The sequence below is a fragment of the Leucoraja erinacea genome, chromosome 14, assembly GCF_028641065.1.
Source record: "Leucoraja erinacea ecotype New England chromosome 14, Leri_hhj_1, whole genome shotgun sequence".
NCBI classification, from domain to species: Eukaryota; Metazoa; Chordata; class Chondrichthyes; order Rajiformes; family Rajidae; genus Leucoraja; species Leucoraja erinaceus.
The window spans coordinates 8,518,048-8,540,973 of NC_073390.1; the positions used below are offsets into that span (position 1 = coordinate 8,518,048).

Genomic DNA, 22,926 nt, shown 5'->3' on the forward strand with positions numbered 1-22,926 from the left:
GTAGGGCCTGTTTCTGCACTGTATCTCTAAACTAAACTAAACAAATAGCACCTTTGAATGTTATGGTATGTGGCTGGATTCTTATTGCCGGCAATAAATGTTACTTCCTCGGGACAGCCCATGCCTGAATGTTCTCTTGCTCTAGTTGCTCACAGATGTTGAGTACCGAAGTGTGGATGGTTCACTGTGCTTGCCATGCAGGGACTGCAGAGAATGTTCATTAGAGACATGGGATGAAGAAAGACTGATGCTACATTCTGGACTTTGGGAGAGTCTATTAAATATATAATTTGGATAGTTTGATTATTTCATCACAAAGGATTGTTTAGCCAAGGCTAAGATAAGGACAATTTATTTTCCCTCAGAAGTTTGTAAACATTTGGAAAACTCTGCTCCAGGGAGCTTTGGATGTTAAACCATTAAGCATATTCAGGCTGATATCAATAGGTTTTGGATAACCAGGGAGTCCTTATTTTTTTTTTTTAGTTCTAGAAATAAAACAGGAAACAGGCCCTTCAGCCCATCGAATCTGCACCGACCAGCGATCCCCACACATTAACACCATCCTACTCTCACTAGGGCCAATTTTACATTTGTACCAAGCCAATTAACCAACAAACCTTTACGTCTTTGGAGTGTGGGAGGAAACCGTAGATCTCAGAGAAGACTCAAGCGGTCACGAGGAGAACGTGCAAACTCCGTGCAGACAGCAACCGTGGTCGCGAATGAACCCGGATCTCCAGTGGTGTAAGTGCCGTAAAGTAGCAACTCTACCGCTGTGCCACCGTGCTGCCCAAGTTACGGTGGTAAGGACCAAAGGTGATCAGGATCAGGTGGAAGAATAGAGGTAAGGTTAACCATCAGAAAAGCCATCAATTTATTGAATGGTGGAGAAGGTTTGAGGGACTTGCCAATTTCTTACACCCTTACATCCATTCCCTACACCAATAGCACTTTGACCTTCTTATGGACATTCAATCAGTCCTGTTTCTTATCTGAAATAATCAAGCATGATTATATTATCTGTCAAGTGAATATTTCAGCTGATTTTTCGGTAATAGCAAAATACATCTTTTGAATAAATTGAAAAATAAGTAACAAGGAGTTGAGTAAAAGAAGGAATATTATTTTCCAGGGTGTATTTCAAACTGTCTGTCTGACACAGTTGGCCTATTGTTGAGTTACTCACCTCTATACAAACATCGCAGAGTCTGCAGTGTGAGCAGCGGGGTGGTCGGTAGAACTGGCAGACTTGACACCACTTCAGATAATACACCTTGCCGCTAACTGTCACAACCTTAGGGTCAAAGCTCTGGCGTACTGATATTACTGAGCCTACCATTGAAAAGAGCAAATCTTTAGAATCACATCAGTTTTCAAATCTAAACAGTAGATAAATATTGGGAAGATATAGCTAGTGGCAGCATAAAATGGAAGGCCCCGAGTGAGATTCACAGACTGACCCTCGCGTTCATGTACAATTTGTGCCTGGTGAAGCTAATTCCATCAGGGTTGACGAGAAAATAATGTGAAACTTTTATCACTCTTCCTAGGTTCACTGACAAGAAACCCTTCCGACATCCATCTCATTCCACAACCTCATGCACTGCCTAATCATTCCCCTGTCACAGCTCCTCAGAAAGTGAAAACTCATTGGTGACAGTGTGCATGAAAATCACCATGACATGGGGTGGCGCAGTGCGGCCACTGCTAGAGCCCGTGCCTCACAACATCAGTGACCCTGGTTCGATCCTGACCAACGATGCCCTCAATGAGGAGTTTGTACATTTTCCCTGGACTGCGTAAATTTCTTTATGATGCTCCAGTTTTCTCCCTCATCCCAAAGGCATGCCAGTTGGTAGATTAATAGGCACACGGTGTGCAGTTGAGTGGTAGAATCTTGGGTGGGTTTGATGAGAATGGGGGGGGGGGGGGGGGGGGGGGGGGGGAATTAATAAATAAGATTAATGCAGGATTATTGAAATGGAACAGTTGATAGATGGACCTGGGGAGCATGTTTCTGTGCTGTTTTTTCTCGATGATTCTATGACAGCCAACCGTTCCAAAATCCAACAGCAGACAGTGAGAGGTGAGATGCAGGACCTGCATGTGGTTACTCATCAGGCTCAAGTACACATGAGGAGGGCAGGAGGATTGGAGTCTATCTCTGTCACCACATTGTCTAGTGAGGCTGCACACTGTGGAAGACTGAGGAAAACTCGTCGTTGGATGATCCAAATGAAGATGAACGGGAATTGTCCAGGAAATGCTCAATGCACTGGAGGTTCTGCCAGTGAGCATATGCATGATGTGCAGGAAAGAACTGCAGGTGCTGGTTTAAATCGAAGGTAGACACGAAGTGCTGGAGTAACTCAGTGGGTCAGGCAGCATCTCTGGAGAGAAGGGATGGGTGACATTGGAGGATATGCATGATGTTATGAAATATGGAGATATTATATGGGTAAAGGGAAAACACTTATTCGACAGTCGAAAGAGGGTACTTTGTGCATTGCCCAAGCAGTTGCCCACTTACAATGCAGCGGAAGCCACTTGCTGGGGACCAGCTGAGGAATCTCACAGCTGTCACATAGGCTGTCCCCTATGTCAGTGGCGAGATGGGCTTTTATGGTGTAATGCCCCTCCAGCACAGTGGGGGATAGATTTGGTGCTAAACTCAGGAGAATGGCCTTGCTCCCACCCGAGCGGAATTTGCCATCTGGTCTTAAAATAACAGTGTGCGAGTTCCCCAGCCACCCTCAATGCGTGGGCTGTTGCGGTCTTCAGCAGCGACACATAGCTGAAGCCAGGCAGAGGAAGTCACATCTGCAGCTGGTTCTCAAACTCAGAGCAAGGTCATTCTTCAACTTGACTTTGAGCACTTAGAACTCAACTTCACTAATCTCATCTCCTACCCCCTTCCCAGATTGTAGCCAAGCACCTGGTGGAAACACCAGCAAAGGCAACGTGCGACAGGATTTACATCAGTTCAACAGACATATTTTCCACACATGAGTACAAGTGCACTAGAAAATAGAATTAAAAACTTGCCAAGTCTTCCATTGCCATTCAAAATGATAATAGCTGACCTCAACGGTTCAATGGTTCTCTATGCCACACACTTCAATTTTGGTTCTGTGCAGTCCCACATAGCCTTCAATTACATGATCTTTCAAAACTTTATCTATCTCCTCTTTAAATATCTCCAGTTATCTTATCCCCATAGCCTGCAGTGTAGAGAATTCCAGAGCGTCACGTCCCTCTGTGAGAAGATGCATGGGATCCATGGTGACTTGAATGCCGATCTGTCTTACTCATAGAAGACAGAGGATAGTGGTATTCTGGCTAGAGGTCTGTGGCCACTGGAGTTCCACATGGATCTGTGCTAGGACCGCTGTTGTTTGTAGTATATGTGAAACATTTGGACATAAATGTATATGAGTTGGTTAGTAAATTTACAGACAACATGAACATTTGTAGAGACACAGAGTGTGGAAGGTTGTCAAAGTATACAATGCGATATAGATCAGCTATTGAAATGGCAGATGGAGTTTAATCCGAGCAAATGTGAGGTATTGCACTTTGGGAGTTGGAATGTAAGGGGAAAGATAGTAATAACTAAACTCATTAAAATTTAATGAATGGCAAGAACCTTAACAGAGAGATGTTGGGGTCAAAGTTCATAGCTCACTGAAAGTGACACCATAAGTAGATAGAGTGCTAAAGAAGACATTTAGTATGATAGATCAGGGCATTAATTGTAAGTCAGAAAGCCATGTGGCAGATATACAATACATTGCTTAGGCCACATTTGGTGTATTGTGTGCATTTCTGCTCGCCATATTACAGGAAGTATGTGGAGACTTTGCAGAGCATGCAGAAGAGATTTATCCGACGTTACCTGTATTAGAGAGTATTAGCAATACAGAGAGCTTGGATAAACTTGGATTATTTTCTCTGGGTGTCGGAGACTGAGGGGAGATCTAATAAAAGTAAATAAAATTATGAAAGGCATTCAACGGGTAGACTTCGGGTCCTCTGGTCCTAGACTGTCTCAATAATGGAAACATCCTATCCACATCTGCTCTATCCAGGCATTTCACTCTTCTGTAAATTTCAATGAGGTTCCCCTTCTTCCTTCTAAACTCGTGCAAGCACAGGCCCAGTGCCATCAAACACTCATCATTCACACCATAACCCAATCATTCCTGGTATCATTCTCGTAAACCTCCTCTGGACCCTCTCCAATGCCAGCACATCCTTCCTCAGATATATGGCCCAAACCTGTCCACAATACAACAAATGTCATCTGACTAGTGCCTTATAAAACTTCATCATTACATCCCTGTTTTTATATTCTAGGTCTCTCAAAATAAATGCTAGCATTGCATTTGCCCCCCTTACTACTGATTCGATTTGCAAATTATCTTTTTGGGAATCCTGCACCAGCACTCCCAAATCCCCTTGCACCTTTGATTTCTGAATTCTTTCCCCATTTAGAAAATAGTCAACATCATTATTCCTACTATCAAAATACTTTGCTGCGCTGTATTCCATCTGCCACTTCTTTATCTAATTGAGGAACCAGCAAAGGAAAATACTATTTTAGTACTGTGTATTGAGAAAGAACTAAGGGCGTGTTCAATATGTGGCATTTAGTGAAGAGTGATAGAATATAATGTCAAGATTAAGTGATTTTAGTTGAAACTCAAACCAGGGTCATCAATCTGAACAATGAAGACCATGTAGACATGAATTATGAGTTGATAGTAAATTTGGAAACTACATTAAAAAGTATGAAGTAAGCCGGGTAAGCCTGGATTCTTGCTTATTGAAACATAGAAACATAGAAAATAGGTGCAGGAATAGGCCTTTCGGCCCTTCGAGCCTGCACCGCCATTCAATATGATCATGGCTGATCATTCAACTCAGTATCCTGTTCCTGCCTTCTCTCCATACCCCCTGATCCCTTTAGCCACAAGGGCCACATCTAACTCCCTCTTAAATATAGCCAATGAACTGGCCTCAACTACCTTCTGCGGCAGAGAATTCCAGAGACTCACCATCTCTGTGTGAAAAAAGTTTTCCTCATCTCAGTCCTAAAAGATTTGCCCCTTATCCGTAAACTATGACCCCTTGTTCTGGACTTACCCAACATCGGGAACAATCTTCCTGCATCTAGCCTGTCCAACCCTTTAAGAATTTTGTAAGTTTCTATAAGGTCCCCCCTCAATCTTCTAAATTCTAGCGAGTACAAACCAAGTCTATCCAGTCTTTCTTCATATGAAAGTCCTGACATCCCAGGAATCAGTCTGGTGAACCTTCTCTGTACTCCCTCTATGACAAGAATGTCTTTCCTCAGATTAGGAGACCAAAACTGTACGCAATACTCCAGGTGTGGTCTCACCAAGACCCTGTACAACTGCAGTAGAACCTCCCTGCTCCGATTCTTGCTTATGAGAGCCAGTTTTGTCACACTGCATTAATTTAGGTCTGGAGGTCACCAAGGATTCTTTCTGAAAATGAATCAATTTTCCTATTAACAGTGAGATGCAGGAAAAATGAGTCCAAGATGGTGCTTGTGTGTCACTTACCAACTTGCAAAAAGTAATTGACTGATTATATTCCATTTGCCACGTCTTTACCCGTTTTACTCAACCAGTCTATTTCGCTGAAGACTCTTCCTAGCCTACTGAGTTTAGCACCATCACTATCACTCGGCTGAGTTATATTTAGATCCCTCATTCAGCTCATGAGTGAATATTGGGGCGCCCCAACACCAGTATGGGCAGTACCCCACCGATCTCTGTTTCGTAACCTGAAAGTAACGTGATTACTTCTACTATCTGTTTCTGTCCATTAACCAATTCCCACTCCAAGCAAATATGTAACTATCAATATGCATGCTCTAATCTTACGTTATAATCTCTTGTGGGGTTCCTAATCAAAAGCTTTCTGAAAGTCCAAATACACAACATCAGACTGTTTGTTCTTATCTATTCTACTACTTGGAACCTCAAAAATTCACAGGACAATTGTCAAATTTCATTTTCCTTTTTTTAATGCCTAATCCTTTTATAATTTTTCAAATGTCCCATTAACGCTTTCTGAATAATATATTTCAGCATTTTCCTTCCTGCCGATATCAGGCTAATAGTTGATCTTTAGTTCTCTATTCTCAGATGCTCTTTCCTGCTTCTTGCTATATAATGCTCTTGCATTTGTTACATTCCAATCCATGGGAACCATTACAGAACCTTCTATGGATAACCAGTATATCCACTCTCTCCTTAACCACTTCCTTCAACACATAAAATGAAGGTCTTTCACCTCCTAGGGATTAATCACTCTTCAATCCTAATAATTTCTCCAATAGTATTTTTTTAACCACAGCAAACGTCTTTGAGGTCCAGCAGTCCGCCATGGTTTCAGAAAGTTTCTCTGGTCCTATAGACTGTCTCAATAATGGAAACATCCTCTCCACATCTGCTCTATTCAAGCATTTCACTCTTCTGTAAATTTCAATGAGGTTCCCCTTCTTCCTTCTAAACTCGCGCAAGCACAGGCCCAGTGCCATCAAACACTCATGTTAACCCAATCATTCCTGGGATCATTCTCGTAAACCTCCTCTGGACCCTCTCCAATGCCAGCACATCCTTCCTCAGATACATGGCCCAAACCTGTCCACAATACAACAAATGTCATCTGACTAGTGCCTCATGAAGCTTCAGCATTACATCCCTGTTTTTATATTCTAGGTCTCTCAAAATAAATGCTAGCATTGCATTTGCCCCCCTTACTACTGATTCGACATGCAAATTAACTGTTTGGGAATCCTGCACCAGCACTCCCCAAATCCCCTTGCACCTTTGATTTCTGAATTCTTTCCCCATTTAGAAAATAGTCAACATCATTATTCCTACTATCAAAATACTTTGCTGCGCTGTATTCCATCTGCCACTTCTTTATCTAATTGAGGAACCAGCAAAGGAAAATACTATTTTAGTACTGTGTATTGAGAAAGAACTAAGGGCGTGTTCAATATGTGGCATTTAGTGAAGAGTGATAGAATATAATGTCAAGATTAAGTGATTTTAGTTGAAACTCAAACCAGGGTCATCAATCTGAACAATGAAGACCATGTAGACATGAATTATGAGTTGATAGTAAATTTGGAAACTACATTAAAAAGTATGAAGTAAGCCGGGTAAGCCTGGATTCTTGCTTATAGAAACATAGAAACATAGAAAATAGGTGCAGGAATAGGCCTTTCGGCCCTTCGAGCCTGCACCGCCATTCAATATGATCATGGCTGATCATTCAACTCAGTATCCTGTTCCTGCCTTCTCTCCATACCCCCTGATCCCTTTAGCCACAAGGGCCACATCTAACTCCCTCTTAAATATAGCCAATGAACTGGCCTCAACTACCTTCTGCGGCAGAGAATTCCAGAGACTCACCATCTCTGTGTGAAAAAAGTTTTCCTCATCTCAGTCCTAAAAGATTTGCCCCTTATCCGTAAACTATGACCCCTTGTTCTGGACTTACCCAACATCGGGAACAATCTTCCTGCATCTAGCCTGTCCAACCCTTTAAGAATTTTGTAAGTTTCTATAAGGTCCCCCCTCAATCTTCTAAATTCTAGCGAGTACAAACCAAGTCTATCCAGTCTTTCTTCATATGAAAGTCCTGACATCCCAGGAATCAGTCTGGTGAACCTTCTCTGTACTCCCTCTATGACAAGAATGTCTTTCCTCAGATTAGGAGACCAAAACTGTACGCAATACTCCAGGTGTGGTCTCACCAAGACCCTGTACAACTGCAGTAGAACCTCCCTGCTCCGATTCTTGCTTATGAGAGCCAGTTTTGTCACACTGCATTAATTTAGGTCTGGAGGTCACCAAGGATTCTTTCTGAAAATGAATCAATTTTCCTATTAACAGTGAGATGCAGGAAAAATGAGTCCAAGATGGTGCTTGTGTGTCACTTACCAACTTGCAAAAAGTAATTGACTGATTATATTCCATTTGCCACGTCTTTACCCGTTTTACTCAACCAGTCTATTTCGCTGAAGACTCTTCCTAGCCTACTGAGTTTAGCACCATCACTATCACTCGGCTGAGTTATATTTAGATCCCTCATTCAGCTCATGAGTGAATATTGGGGCGCCCCAACACCAGTATGGGCAGTACCCCACCGATCTCTGTTTCGTAACCTGAAAGTAACGTGATTACTTCTACTATCTGTTTCTGTCCATTAACCAATTCCCACTCCAAGCAAATATGTAACTATCAATATGCATGCTCTAATCTTACGTTATAATCTCTTGTGGGGTTCCTAATCAAAAGCTTTCTGAAAGTCCAAATACACAACATCAGACTGTTTGTTCTTATCTATTCTACTACTTGGAACCTCAAAAATTCACAGGACAATTGTCAAATTTCATTTTCCTTTTTTTAATGCCTAATCCTTTTATAATTTTTCAAATGTCCCATTAACGCTTTCTGAATAATATATTTCAGCATTTTCCTTCCTGCCGATATCAGGCTAATAGTTGATCTTTAGTTCTCTATTCTCAGATGCTCTTTCCTGCTTCTTGCTATATAATGCTCTTGCATTTGTTACATTCCAATCCATGGGAACCATTACAGAACCTTCTATGGATAACCAGTATATCCACTCTCTCCTTAACCACTTCCTTCAACACATAAAATGAAGGTCTTTCACCTCCTAGGGATTAATCACTCTTCAATCCTAATAATTTCTCCAATAGTATTTTTTTAACCACAGCAAACGTCTTTGAGGTCCAGCAGTCCGCCATGGTTTCAGAAAGTTTCTCTGGTCCTATAGACTGTCTCAATAATGGAAACATCCTCTCCACATCTGCTCTATTCAAGCATTTCACTCTTCTGTAAATTTCAATGAGGTTCCCCTTCTTCCTTCTAAACTCGCGCAAGCACAGGCCCAGTGCCATCAAACACTCATGTTAACCCAATCATTCCTGGGATCATTCTCGTAAACCTCCTCTGGACCCTCTCCAATGCCAGCACATCCTTCCTCAGATACATGGCCCAAACCTGTCCACAATACAACAAATGTCATCTGACTAGTGCCTCATGAAGCTTCAGCATTACATCCCTGTTTTTATATTCTAGGTCTCTCAAAATAAATGCTAGCATTGCATTTGCCCCCCTTACTACTGATTCGACATGCAAATTAACTGTTTGGGAATCCTGCACCAGCACTCCCAAATCCCCTTGCACCTTTGATTTCTGAATTCTTTCCCCATTTAGAAAATAGTCAACATCATTATTCCTACTATCAAAATACTTTGCTGCGCTGTATTCCATCTGCCACTTCTTTATCTAATTGAGGAACCAGCAAAGGAAAATACTATTTTAGTACTGTGTATTGAGAAAGAACTAAGGGCGTGTTCAATATGTGGCATTTAGTGAAGAGTGATAGAATATAATGTCAAGATTAAGTGATTTTAGTTGAAACTCAAACCAGGGTCATCAATCTGAACAATGAAGACCATGTAGACATGAATTATGAGTTGATAGTAAATTTGGAAACTACATTAAAAAGTATGAAGTAAGCCGGGTAAGCCTGGATTCTTGCTTATAGAAACATAGAAACATAGAAAATAGGTGCAGGAATAGGCCTTTCGGCCCTTCGAGCCTGCACCGCCATTCAATATGATCATGGCTGATCATTCAACTCAGTATCCTGTTCCTGCCTTCTCTCCATACCCCCTGATCCCTTTAGCCACATCTAACTCCCTCTTAAATATAGCCAATGAACTGGCCTCAACTACCTTCTGCGGCAGAGAATTCCAGAGATTCACCACTCTCTGTGTGAAAAAGGTTTTCCTCATCTCGGTCCTAAAAGATGTCCCCCTTATCCTTAAACTATGACCCCTTGTTCTGAACTTCCCCAACATCGGGAACAATCTTCCTGCATCTAGCCTGTCCAACCCCTTAAGAATTTTGTAAGTTTCTATAAGGTCCCCCCTCAATTTTCTAAATTCTAGCGAGTACAAACCGAGTCTATCCAGTCTTTCTTCATATGAAAGTCCTGACATCCCAGGAATCAGTCTGGTGAACCTTCTCTGTACTACCTCTATGGCAAGAATGTCTTTCCTCAGATTAGGAGACCAAAACTGTACGCAATACTCCAGGTGTGGTCTCACCAAGACCCTGTACAACTGCAGTAGAACCTCCCTGCTCCGATTCTTGCTTATGAGAGCCAGTTTTGTCACACTGCATTAATTTAGGTCTGGAGGTCACCAAGGATTCTTTCTGAAAATGAATCAATTTTCATATTAACAGTGAGATGCAGGAAAAATGAGCCCAAGATGGTGCTTGTGTGTCACTTACCAACTTGCAAAAAGTAATTGACTGATTATATTCCATTTGCCACGTCTTTACCCGTTTTACTCAACCAGTCTATTTCGCTGAAGACTCTTCCTAGCCTACTGAGTTTAGCACCATCACTATCACTCGGCTGAGTTATATTTAGATCCCTCATTCAGCTCATGAATGAATATTGGGGAGCCCCAACACCAGTATGGGCAGTACCCCACTGATCTCTGTTTCGTAACCTGAAAGTAACGTGATTACTTCTACTATCTGTTTCTGTCCATTAACCAATTCCCACTCCAAGCAAATATGTAACTATCAACATGCATGCTCTAATCTTACGTTATAATCTCTTGTGGGGTTCCTAATCAAAAGCTTTCTGAAAGTCCAAATACACAACATCAGGCTGTTTGTTCTTATCTATTCTACTACTTGGAACCTCAAAAATTCACATGACAATTGTCAAATTTCATTTTCCTTTTTTTAATGCCTAATCCTTTTATAATTTTTCAAATGCCCCATTAACGCTTTCTTAATAATATATTTCAGCATTTTCCTTCCTGCCGATATCAGGCTAATAGTTGATCTTTAGTTCTCTATTCTCAGATGCTCTTTCCTGCTTCTTGCTATATAATGCTCTTACATTTGTTACTTTCCAATCCATGGGAACCATTACAGAACCTTCTATGGATAACCAGTATATCCACTCTCTCCTGAACCACTTCCTTCAACACATAAAATGAAGGTCTTTCACTTCCTAGGGATTAATCACTCTTCAATCCTAATAATTTCTCCAATAGTATTTTTTTAACCACAGCAAACGTCTTTGAGGTCCAGCAGTTCGCCATGGTTTTAGAAAGTTTCCTGTTTCATCATCTGTGAGTACGTAGACAAATTATTTGTTTAGCTTCTCTAACATTTCATTATTCCCCATTATAATTTCTCCTGTCTCAGTAAGAAATCAAAATCTTACTTCATAGCAAAAGGATTTGAGTATAGGAGCAGGGAGGTTCTACTTCAGTTGTACAGGGTCTTGGTGAGACCACACCTGGAGTATTGCGTACAGTTTTGGTCTCCTAATCTAAGGAAAGATCATATTGAATGGCTGTGCAGGCTTGAAGGGCCAAATGGCCTACTCCTGCACCTATTTTCTATGTTTCTATGAATATCTTATTAATGTTGGGTGCAGTTGTAAGCAGACCGTGCAGTCAATAGTCTAAGAGAATGATCTGATAATAACAGCCGACAGAGCTCAGTATCAAGCTCCTTGATAAAGTAGTGATTATATTGGACACTTGTGAAGTTGAGGTCGGAGACTTGCCATCTGAAAATGCACAAAGGAATGGGTGACATTTTGCATCAAGATCTTTTTTCAGACTGAGAGTCAGGGGAGAGCGAGTCTAGAGATATGTAAGGGTAAGGTGTGTAAACACCAGATCAAAGCATATGATGATAAGGAAATGTAGAATGGTTCATTTTTAGCCGATGGGAAGGTGACAACGAGGCATATAATCAGTAAAATGAATCTAAGTGAAACTATTGAACTATTGACTAGTGAAACTAGTCGGAGAACTTGGGTGGGGGAAGGGAAAAAGCCACTAATTTTGCAAGCAGGGTATCCGCTCGGCAAACACTGAGAGCAAACCTCTCGTTACCCTGAGAAAGGTGAATCTGTATCTAGAACATGAAACTAACCTTCAAGTTCAGGACCTTTGAACATTGCTGGATGAAGGTCTTTCTTGATACATCATGTAATGTAGCAAAATCAACATGAGACCTCAAGTGTTACACAAAATAAACAACCCTCATCTGACTAAACTATCTTTTCATGTTAATTCTGCTGACATGCACTACGTTTTGTAAGTGAAGAAGCACAGGTGCATCTTGTGATCCTTCCATTTTGGATATCTGGGTCACCTTGTGTCTGGAAAACATGGGTTGTGAGAGACCATATATTTTGATGATTGGGATTTATAGGAATAATCTCATTCCAAATCAACTACATCTGCGTTTGTGAAAAAAAAAAAACATGTTACCTTGTAGGATTCCAGGATCCATGAAACTAGTGATAATGAAACTTGTAAAGCAGGATACGAACAAGATTCCAGCAGCGATAGGGAACAGCAGGGAAACATTAACCGCCAAGAAAGCACAACTGGAAAAGAGATGCAATCATTAGAAAAATGCACTTAAAAAGCTGTTGAAAAGACAGTATGTTAGTACAGGTGCACAACCTTTTATCCGACGATCCAAATAACGAAAACCTCCGAATAGCGACATTTTTTCGGTCCTTGAAGAAAGGTCCTTGAAAACGTTCACCGAGGGCGACCCGCAGAGGTGACAGCGGAACCTCCGGTCTGTCCTCGAAGAAAGGGGAACTAAATCCCCATTCATAAAAGAGGTGAGGGTATATTGCGCGGGAGGGTTAATAATTGACAATATGCTGCTGCCTGCCCGCTGGGTTAAAAAAGTTCCCACGGTAGATACGATACACAGTGTATCGTGAGTCTTGCATGGGAACTTTTAAACTCAGCGTGCAGGCAGCAGCAAATTGTCGCTCCCTTCAGTTTCACCCCACCTACACCCCTCTGCTTCCCGACCATGTGTGTGACCCCTTCCCTCCCCTCTCCAGCTCCCCGCTCATTGCACCGGCGCGGGGGCTTTGCACTGTCTTCACGTCGGCGATTCTAGCAGCATAGTGCAGTCACCGGAGACATCAGGACCAATTGGACGTTGACCACCAGGCCCACCGCAAGCACGGAGATCCCAGAGACCCACAGCCAGCAGCAGCCCAGCCCCGTTCCAACTTCTTCTGCCAGGATCAAGGCGCAAACTCGCAACCTTGCGGATATGAGCCGAGCACTCTACCACTGAGCCAGCCATTAAAATCTACGCAAAAACATTTCCATTCCGAAGACCGACAAATTCTGAATTACGAAAGGTGTCTGGTCCCAAGGCTTTCGGATAAAAGGTTGTGCACCTGTACAGTATATGTCTAATAATGACCCAGTTATCTGTTGACAAAAATAATTTTCAATGGCAGTAATCAAACTCCAAACAATCTACCGCCCTCTTTCATTCCATTGATATTCCCTGCCTTTCTCCCACTTGCTCCCTGCTCAGTCATCTTTGGACAGTTTCATGCATGACCCCAATTGATCTAACCCAAGCTCTGCAGTGTGAGAGGTACTAATCCAGTTAATTTCATGGATCGTAAGTGATCAAATGCACTATCAAAAAGTGTGCAACTTTAACAATTGTTGCTCCATCCTCTCAGTCACCAGTGAAAGGATACAAGGAGCCAATGGTAACATCATACAACACATGTTCAATGGTGATCGTTCCAGATAGAACATAGAACAGTACAGCACAAGAACAAGCCCTTTGGCCTACAATGTCTGTGTCGAACATAATGCCAAGGTAAACTAATCTCCATTCCTTGTATGTTCATGTGCCTATCCAAAAGCCTCTGAAACGTTTAGAGGCTTTATCTAACAGTTAATGTTTATTTAATGTAAATAAATATATTTATATTATATAATAATTATATTGTAGTATAATTTATATCGTTGTCGTATCTACCACCATCACCAACCGTGACAATGCGTTCCAGGCACCTCTGATCCTCTGCGTAAAATCCATGCCCTGCACATCTCCTTTAAACTTTGCCCCTCTCACTGTAAAGCTATTAATGTTGAATTTGCATTCTGTCAAAACCATTTCCCTTTGCACATTCTAATTAGCAATGCATGTAAGAGCAGAATATTAGTGGAAAACCAAGAGGAATCACTCTTAACATTATAGGGAGCATTTGAACAAGCACTGCATCACAATCTCTCACAAGTTTGAAGTCAGTGGTATGTTCATAGGAAAACCTACCGGTGTGATACCGAAGAGAAAGCAGCATGTTCCAACTTCTTGAAATTCAGTCATCAACAGGACAAGGATGACAGAAATCACAAGTAGTATAACAACCCTTCCTGGAGTCATATCCATTTCTGCTGCCCTGTGGCTGCAGTGTGAACGGTCTGATATAACTCACTGGTTAATTCATCAGTAGTTCACTCCTCTGCCCTCACTTCCATCAGGAAAGCCATCAGCAGCCTGTCCTACTTGACAAATTTTCCGGCGACCGTCGGCATCATTGACTGACGTATCAGGTCACCGAAAAAGTTGCGGCGTGTTGTGGCGTGATGACGTATGGACGCGTGGTGTTTCCTCAAGTGTCGCAACATTTTTGTAGGTACTCTATGTCTATATTGGATTTTAGGAAGGCCTTTCACAATGTCCCGCATAGTTGGCTAATCTAGCAGGGTAGATGACATGGAATCTAATGTGTACTTGATAATTAGATTCAAAATTTGCTTGGAGGTAAGAGTCAAAGGGTATTTATCGAGGATATGATTCTGATGGGAAACATGGTATGCAGTGGGCATTAGGGGGCTGGGTCCAGTGCTGTTTGTTATATCTATCTATATTACTAAAAGTCTGTTATTGACCGGTTTTGGCCATCTGTGCTGCGATTTCCAAGAGAATGCCGCCACCTATGGTCATCATTTTTGGCCACCTCACTTTTGGCCACCTCACATGTGTGCCGAGGATTTTTCCCGTCGATTAAAAATTACAGAGATATTAATGTTTTTACAAAATTCCCCATTCTCTCTGCTGCCCTCGCTGGCGGCAGGGGGGAGGGACTATAAAACCAGGAAGTGGTGTGCCACACAGTCTCTTCAAGATGGAGGAAGGCAGAGGGTCACGTTTCTCTGAGCTGTGAATAACACTGAACACATGTCTACTCAAATGTAAGTGTCCTTAGTGGTTCTAAAATGCTTGCATAATGTGTCTATTAGTTCTAAAATGTTTGCAAAAAGTATCTCTATTGGTTCTAAAGCTTGCAAAAAAGTGTCTCTATTGGTTCTAAATCTTGCAAAAAAATGTCTCTATTGGTTCTAAAGCTTGCAAAAGGTGTCTCTTATTGGTTCTAAAGCTTGCAAAAAAATATGTCTATTGGTTCTAAAGCTTGCAAAAAGTGTCTCTATTGGTTCTAAAGCTTGCAAAAAATGTCTATTGGTTCTAAAGCTTGCAAAAAATGTCTCTATTGGTTCTAAAGCTTGCAAAAAAATGTCTATTGGTTCTAAAGCTTGCAAAAAATGTCTATTGGTTCTAAAGCTTGCAAAAGTGTCTTTATTGGTTATAAAGCTTACAAAAAAATGTCTATTGGTTCTAAAGCTTGCAAAAAAAATGTCTATTGGTTCTAAAGCTTGCAAAAAAATCTCTATTGGTTCTAAAGCTTGCAAAAAAAATGTCTCTATTGGTTCTAAAGCTTGCAAAAATATGTCTATTGGTTCTAAAGCTTGCAAAAAAATGTCTATTGGTTCTAAATCTTGCAAAAAATGTCTATTGGTTCTAAATCTTGCAAAAAAAATGTCTATTGATTCTAAAGCTTGCAAAAAGTGTCTATATTGGTTCTAAAGCTTGCAAAAAAAATGTCTATTGGTTCTAAAGCTTGCAAAAAATGTCTATTGGTTCTAAAGCTTGCAAAAAATTGACTATTGGTTCTAAAGCTTGGGTGTGGCTTGAAGTTGAAAGGCACTACTTACTACAAATGGTGGCATGAAGTTGAAAGGCACTATTACTGCAAATGGTGGCTTGGTTGTGGCTTGGGTGTGGCTTGAAGTTGAAAGACACCACTTACTGCAAATGGTGGCTTGGGAGCTTTGAAGTTGAAAGGCACTGCTTACTGCAAATGATGGCTTGGGTGTTTAAAGTTGAAAGGCACTACTTACTGCAAATGGTGGCTTGGTTGCTTTGGCTTGAAGTTAAAAGGCATTACTTACTGCAAATGGTGGCTTGGGTGCATTGGCTTGAAGTTGAATGGCACCACTTACTGCAAATAGTGGCATGAAGTTGAAATGCATTACTTACTGCAAATGGTGGCGTGGGTGCATTGGCTTGAAGTTGAAAGGCACTACTGTAAATGCACTTACTTCCTGTTTGCACTGTATATTGATTTTAGATAAAACGCTACCACTTACGGCTGTGATTTTTGGCCATCTTACTCAGTCCCCCCTCCGCTGAGCAGGTGCAGAGAATTCTTCCCATCAATGAAAAGTAAAAGTGTTATTAGTTTTTAAAAAAATGTTGAGAATCTCTCTCCTGTCAATCACTCCATGAAAGCCACACCTTTTCCGGTGGGGTGGGGGGGAGGGGTTATAAAACCCGGAAATGTGGGTGTGGCTCAGTCTCTGCAAGATGGAGGAGGGAGAGGTCATGACTCGCTGTCTTTAGTGGCTTTGCACCCTACTTCAAATGGTATGAAACTGCACTTGAATTTGGTGGCCTTGCACCCTGCTAGAAGTGGTAAGAATCTGCACTTGAATTTGGTCGCCTTATACCCTGCTTGAAATAGAATTTCAAGGATTAGCCGTGAGTCAACTACCAGCCCACCAGTCGTGAGTGAGTTGCCAGCACAACACGCTTGGTTGACTGAGACGCCAGCCCCAGAATCCATTTGGCACACAATTTGCATACTAGCCCTCTGGAAACCAGTCCCTTCAGCCCACAACACCCATACTAGCGCTCCCCCCCCCCCCCCCCCCCCCCCCCCCCCCCCCCCAACTGGCCACCAATATTAGAATTGGTGGAGAGGTGGAATGTTGCGTTGGATGACCAGCCCTCCTGTGTGATGCTGGGACCCAACGGGTCCCACTTAGTCTAGTACATTATAGATTTGGATTACAATATTGTTAACATTGTTGGTAAATTTGCAGACGGTGGTAGTATGGTGGACAGTGAGAAAGGATATCTAAATTTACAGCAGGATCAGTTGTGAAGGTGGGCCAAGGAATGGCAAATGGAATTTAACTCTGACACATGTGAGGTATTGCACTTTGGTGGGCAGGCCCAGCATGGTAAATGGTAGAGTTCAGAGCAGAACTGAGAGAACTGGGAGTACAGGTGCATGTGTCCCTAATAGTGGCAAGTAACGTGGGCAGCATGGCAAAGAAAGCGTTTGGCACACTTGTCTTCATTGAAAATGGTATTGAGTACAAAATTGGCACACAATAATGCAGCATTATAAGTTGGTGAGACCACACTTGAAGGGTTGAGTGATAGTTCATAACCTTTTCCCCAGGTTAGAGGATTCTAGAACTAGAGGGTATAGGCTTACGGCGAGAAGGGAGATATTTAAGAGAGACCTCGGGGGCAACATTTTCACTCAATTGGTAGAGTTGAGTGACATTTCACTCAGCAGCCAGAGGAAGTTATAGAAGCAGATACAATTATGACCTTTGCTCAGATATATGCATATGAAAGTTCTAGAGAGCGATAGGCCAAATGCAAGCAAATGGGAGTAGCCCAGCACCCCAACATGGGCGGCATGGACAGGGTGGGCCGAAAGGCCTCTTTCTTTGCTGTATAGCTCTATGACTCTCAGGCTCTCTGGTCAAAGCCTCCTTGAAAAATATTACAACCTCAACAACTTCTGGGGACTTCTGGTCCATGGCTGCACAAAATACAGAAGCTTTAGTGGTGGCATTGAGAGCCTGAAGTACATGCATTGAACTCACACAGAAGCCCAGTACATGAAGGAAGGAATGTGCCACTTTATAAGCCATCCTTCCCTTTGTCCAATCCGGCATTGCATGCCTCATCTCTGGTAGAGTTTGTGGTTCCCACGTTGATCTTAAAAGCCACCTCTAAGCTCACAAAGTGGAAACAAGCAATCCTTGACCCTGAAGAACTGCCTAAGAAGAAGATCAGATGGAATGTGTTTAACATAGAACATGAAACAGCATCGCACAGGAACAGGCACTTCAGTTGTGCCGAACATGATACCAAGTTAAACTGAGCTCAGTTGCCTGCACATGATCCATATTCCTTTATGTCTTGCACTTCCACGTGCCTATCTTAAACACTACTATCGTATCTGCCACCACCACCACCTCCCCTGGCAATGTGTTCCAGGTACCCACTACTCTCTGTGTAAAAAAAAAAAGTGTCTCTTACATCTCCATTAAAATTTCCCCCTCCCACCTTATAGCTATGACCTCTAATGTTGGACATTTCCACACAGGGGGAAAAGGCTCTGACTGTCTACCATATCTATGTCTCTCGGACATATAGATTATGTCTCTCATTACATATAAAATATCCTAGCTGTTTATACCTGGATGATATAATGATGCACCCATTATTTGTAATCTGAACATCCTCGCCTCAGGCATTTTTGCACTGTCTGGCCTTCAATAATAATATCTTAAAACAGGTTAAAATATTAATATTGACCCATCACCAAAGTTGGAAAACATTATCACCTCAAACTGCAATGATTCAAAGAGAAAGCCAATTATGACCTTCTTGGGATGCCCAGAGATGGCTGGAACTGCAGAATTACAACAGACAATAGACAGTAGACAAAATACAATAGGTGCAGGAGTAGGCCATTCAGCCCTTCGAGCCATGACTGATCATCCCCAATCAGTACCCCATTCCTGCCTTTTCCCCATATCCCCTGACTCCGCTATCTTTAAGAGCCCTATTTAGCTCTCTCTTGAAAGCATCCAGAGAACCTGTCTCCACCGTTTTGGGCTATGCTAACAATATTAACATAGCCCAAAACTAATTTAAAAAACTTGGATTGATATACAGTGGCTCCTGCATCTAAAGAATCCTGCCAAGGTCTTCATTAAAATTAACTTTTCAAATAGGAACCCTCAAGGCAAAATAAAATCATACTGGATGACCAAAAACTTGGTGAAGGTCATCGAGTTAGACAACATTTGAGAAGTAAAAGTCATTCTGGAGGTATTATCAACTGAGGGATGAAGTAAGTCTCCATATCCATGGCTAAGGTTAACCACCATCAGCAAGACAAGGTCTAGTCATTAACTGCTGCAATGAAGGCATCATGCCCTCCAACATCACATTGAGCATATTATGTACAGGTTCCACTGCATGTGATCTAAACTCCTTCCCTACTTTAAGGCGATGAGAGTAACATCTGTGGAAGCTTTTAATGCAAAATGGGTCTCGTCAATCCAATCTCGGGGAAACCAAACAGTTCTGAGGAAGGGGATGCACTGCTTTCACAGCTGAGTTGATCTAACCTGCTCCCCACACTTTCTCTCACACTATTCATCTGGTCTTGCTGAACCTCTGCAACACAGTAGGATGGACTGACCTGGAGGCTTCCACTCTGCAGCCCTCCCACAAAGAGGAACAGGATGCAGGTGGCAACAAGGCAGCATAATTTGAGGCCTTATTCCACAAATTGTTCAGGCAGCCTTTTGACAAACACTGCTCTCAAAGTCATTTTTACAGTTTTTAAATGTCCCAGCAAAGGATTATTACTTCAACTTCAACTCACTCCTGGACTCAAAATGTAACCAAATCTTGGTCTTAAGTTATTAAATTGAGAGAAGCAAGAGGTAAGATAGGGTTCAATTCCTGCACTAACAACTACAATTCTAGGCCATTGACTCTGAGACATGAGTTCAAACCCCACTGTGACAGCTGGGGAGTTTAAATTCAAATAGACACACACATCTAGGAATTAAGCCCAGCTTCAGTAATGTTAACCGTGAAACTACTGGCATGCTGTGAAAACCTATCTTGTCCACTAATAAAGTTCAGTGAAGGAAATCTGCCATCCTGACCCAACCCAACTTACCTGTGACACTAGATCCATTATTGTTGTAACTCATGACATGTCCCTGCAGTTTAGGGGAAATTACAGGCGGACAATAAATGCTGGCATTACCTGTGATATCAATAACCAGTGAATGAATGAAAACAGGCTATGTTTAGTATATAAAAGTAGCAAACTGGGACTTGCATTGGCAAGGACTTTAAGACAGCAATTAAAACCTGAACCATCCGTCAAATGTGGCAGAGAAGAATCTGTGTTCAGGGAAACGGAAGTGTTTTGGAAGCTATGTTGCTGCCTTGATATTCCCAGTCGATAAGCCCACCTTCTCTCTTCTATGCAATAATAAAAATGGTCAAATCCACTTTTCTCTGGGGAAGATCTTTCTTGACTTGACTCTTGACTCTTTTCCCGCTTCTTTTCAAACATTCAAACATTCTCATTTCCTCCCTGTGTTTGCATCTTGTGCTAAATTGGTTCCTTTTGTGCTAAAGGTGACCCGGCAACAGCTTGTGGAGCTCCAAGAATGGCAGCTTGAAGATGGTGACCCTTTTGCTTAAGGAAATAATGGAGCGGTCTATAAGAGCCAACCACCGGCATACCAAAAGGTATTTACAATGGACTCGGTATTATAGCTAAATTACCTCATTACAACAAGATCTAGGAAAATTATTTAAACACAAGTGATGTATGAAGCTGAGAAACAGGATAATTCTCAATAGTTATTTTTCATTTCACATCTACATAATGTAGGTATGTTACAAAACCTACCTGAAGCGTCATTGAAAATCTGCCCCAGGCCGTGTGTGTGATTTTGGCGCTGTTTAGAGGGGGCGGGTTTAAAACGCGATTTTTACTAGGCTGTTGCAATCGAAAATGTTCAGCCTAGTAAATCATTAACGAAAAATCGCTGAAAGACCCCGTCGCAAAAGGTAATATTAGTTTTTATGGCCTTGTATAATAGTTATAGTAGTTTAAAAATCACTCTCTAAACCCGCGACCTCTCGCAGCCCCAGGGTTTTATAAAGCAAACAATTAAAGGTATGTAGCTTATTTTTACGTTAAAAAGGGCTTCTTAAGAACCCTTTATACAAAGTTTACTATAGCGAATAGCTCATTTTGGGCTCTTTATATCCCGCAGTATTTTTCTGGGCATTTGAGGGTACAAATCCAGCGCAATGTGAACGTTCTAAACCAGCGCGTTCACAGGATCCCACTAGAAAGCTGATTTAAAATGGACTTTAATTTGCAGCAATTGAACACTAAATTCCTTCCATTTGGCCTATAAATTAATGTAAATGAGATTTCAAAATCATGTTTTATTGTGAACTATTTATGAATATTATTGGGACACTTGGGCTATTTAAAAATGTTAATCATTTATTAAGAAATGGATAGATGTTTAAATCTAGTAATTGAAGTTTGAAATTTGCTACACTTGGGTAACTAACTAACTAATTAATTTAATTTCAGGTCATCCAAGTAAGATTATTTTATATTTGTTTCAGAATGCTTCAATCTACGATAACTGAAAATGTCATTCAGTTCTCTTAATTTTTAAGAAGGTTATGGGTTTTTGACTGCCCACGATCACAGCTTTTTTGTTATGTCCATAGAAAATCAATAGGGAACAAGATGCTAATTTCCGAGTATGAAAATGTCCATAACCTTTTAAATACTTGAGATATGAAAGTGAATTAGGTGTCAAATTAAACTTCTTTTTATGCTTTATCTGATGGGATAAATTACAGACTTGATTTTTTAAATCTCAAAATTTTGTAACATTGCTACATAATGAGTTCAATGTCTTCGAGGTTAACAAATTCCATAACTACCCTCTAAATTTATTTTTAAAACCAAGTTTTATGCACCTGGTTAATATAGTTAAGCCACGATAAGAATAGTTCTACCCACATGGTATAATTCAACCTCAGAGTTTCTTACGGGAAAGTGAAAAACAAGCCGCTACATCCCAGGATCAGGCAGGTGGTAAAACAAACCAGCAAGCTCCTCTGCAGAGAGATTCTCCACCATTTTTCATCATCCATTATCCATTGCTACGAAACAGACTGGAGTTTGAGGCCATGGATTGGGAGAAACACTATTTCTGTTCTTCCCCCATCTGCATTCAGATGAATTAAAATAGAAGGGATTGGCACCGCACACCAATACCGCATCACAATCACCATTGCCAAAGAGACTACCAGAGGCAACATCAGCGGAGAAGTGTGTCACAATCAGACATTATCAAACAACTAGGTCATAATGCCTCATTTCCACTGTGATTTTTCACTGAGTGCATTCTCATTAATGATAACCACTTAAATGTAGAACATGAATCAAAGTCCTTGACAGAATAGAAAACAGACACCAGAGCGCAATGGGAGCATTGGGAGAGGTAACCAAGGGGATTATCACAATCATCTCTACTGTAGCGATGTGCTGTCTGCTGACACCTATTACTCAAGAGATAGACGCAAAAATCTGGAGTAGCTCTGCGGGTCAGGCAGCGTCTCTGGAGAGAAAGAACAGGTGACATTTCGGGTCGCGACCCTTCTTCAGGGGAAAGGGAAACGCTCCTTCCTACGCAAGTGCAGCTTTAAGTTACGTAGATCTAAGGAAGTCTTCTGACAAAAACTGAAGCTGAGGCCACTCTAAAAACCAAACTCAATAGATAGAACAAGTCCAAAAAGATTAATATTTAAATTATTTACTTAATTTTCTTAAAGGCCAGGTTTTTCTGGTAGCTGAACTCTGAAGGAAAATGGTGGAAGGTGCAAGATTTCCAGTGAGTCAAGACAAGCCAGGTGAACTATTTTCCTTTAGATTTCTAATATTACTGTGGGTAAATAGGCCAACTGATCACTTACATAATGATACTCAACAACTCTTTGGACGTGTTATACAGAGTCATCCAAC

At 41.4% G+C, this 22,926-nt stretch overlaps 1 protein-coding gene across 1 annotated transcript in view; it reads right to left on the bottom strand.

The window, feature by feature from the left end:
• The window catches only part of LOC129703241 (palmitoyltransferase ZDHHC5-A-like), a 47,271-nt gene extending 24,552 nt beyond the window's left edge, over nucleotides 1-22,719 (bottom strand). Inside the window, exons 1-3 of the mRNA XM_055645552.1 lie at nucleotides 21,952-22,719; nucleotides 12,395-12,513; nucleotides 1,190-1,335 (exon numbers count right to left, since the gene is read on the bottom strand). Of these exons, the coding sequence (XP_055501527.1) occupies nucleotides 1,190-1,335; nucleotides 12,395-12,513; nucleotides 21,952-22,055 (369 nt within the window). The 5' untranslated portion in view covers nucleotides 22,056-22,719. The remainder of the gene's footprint in view (nucleotides 1-1,189; nucleotides 1,336-12,394; nucleotides 12,514-21,951) is intronic.
• Between the last annotated feature and the right edge of the window lie 207 nt (nucleotides 22,720-22,926).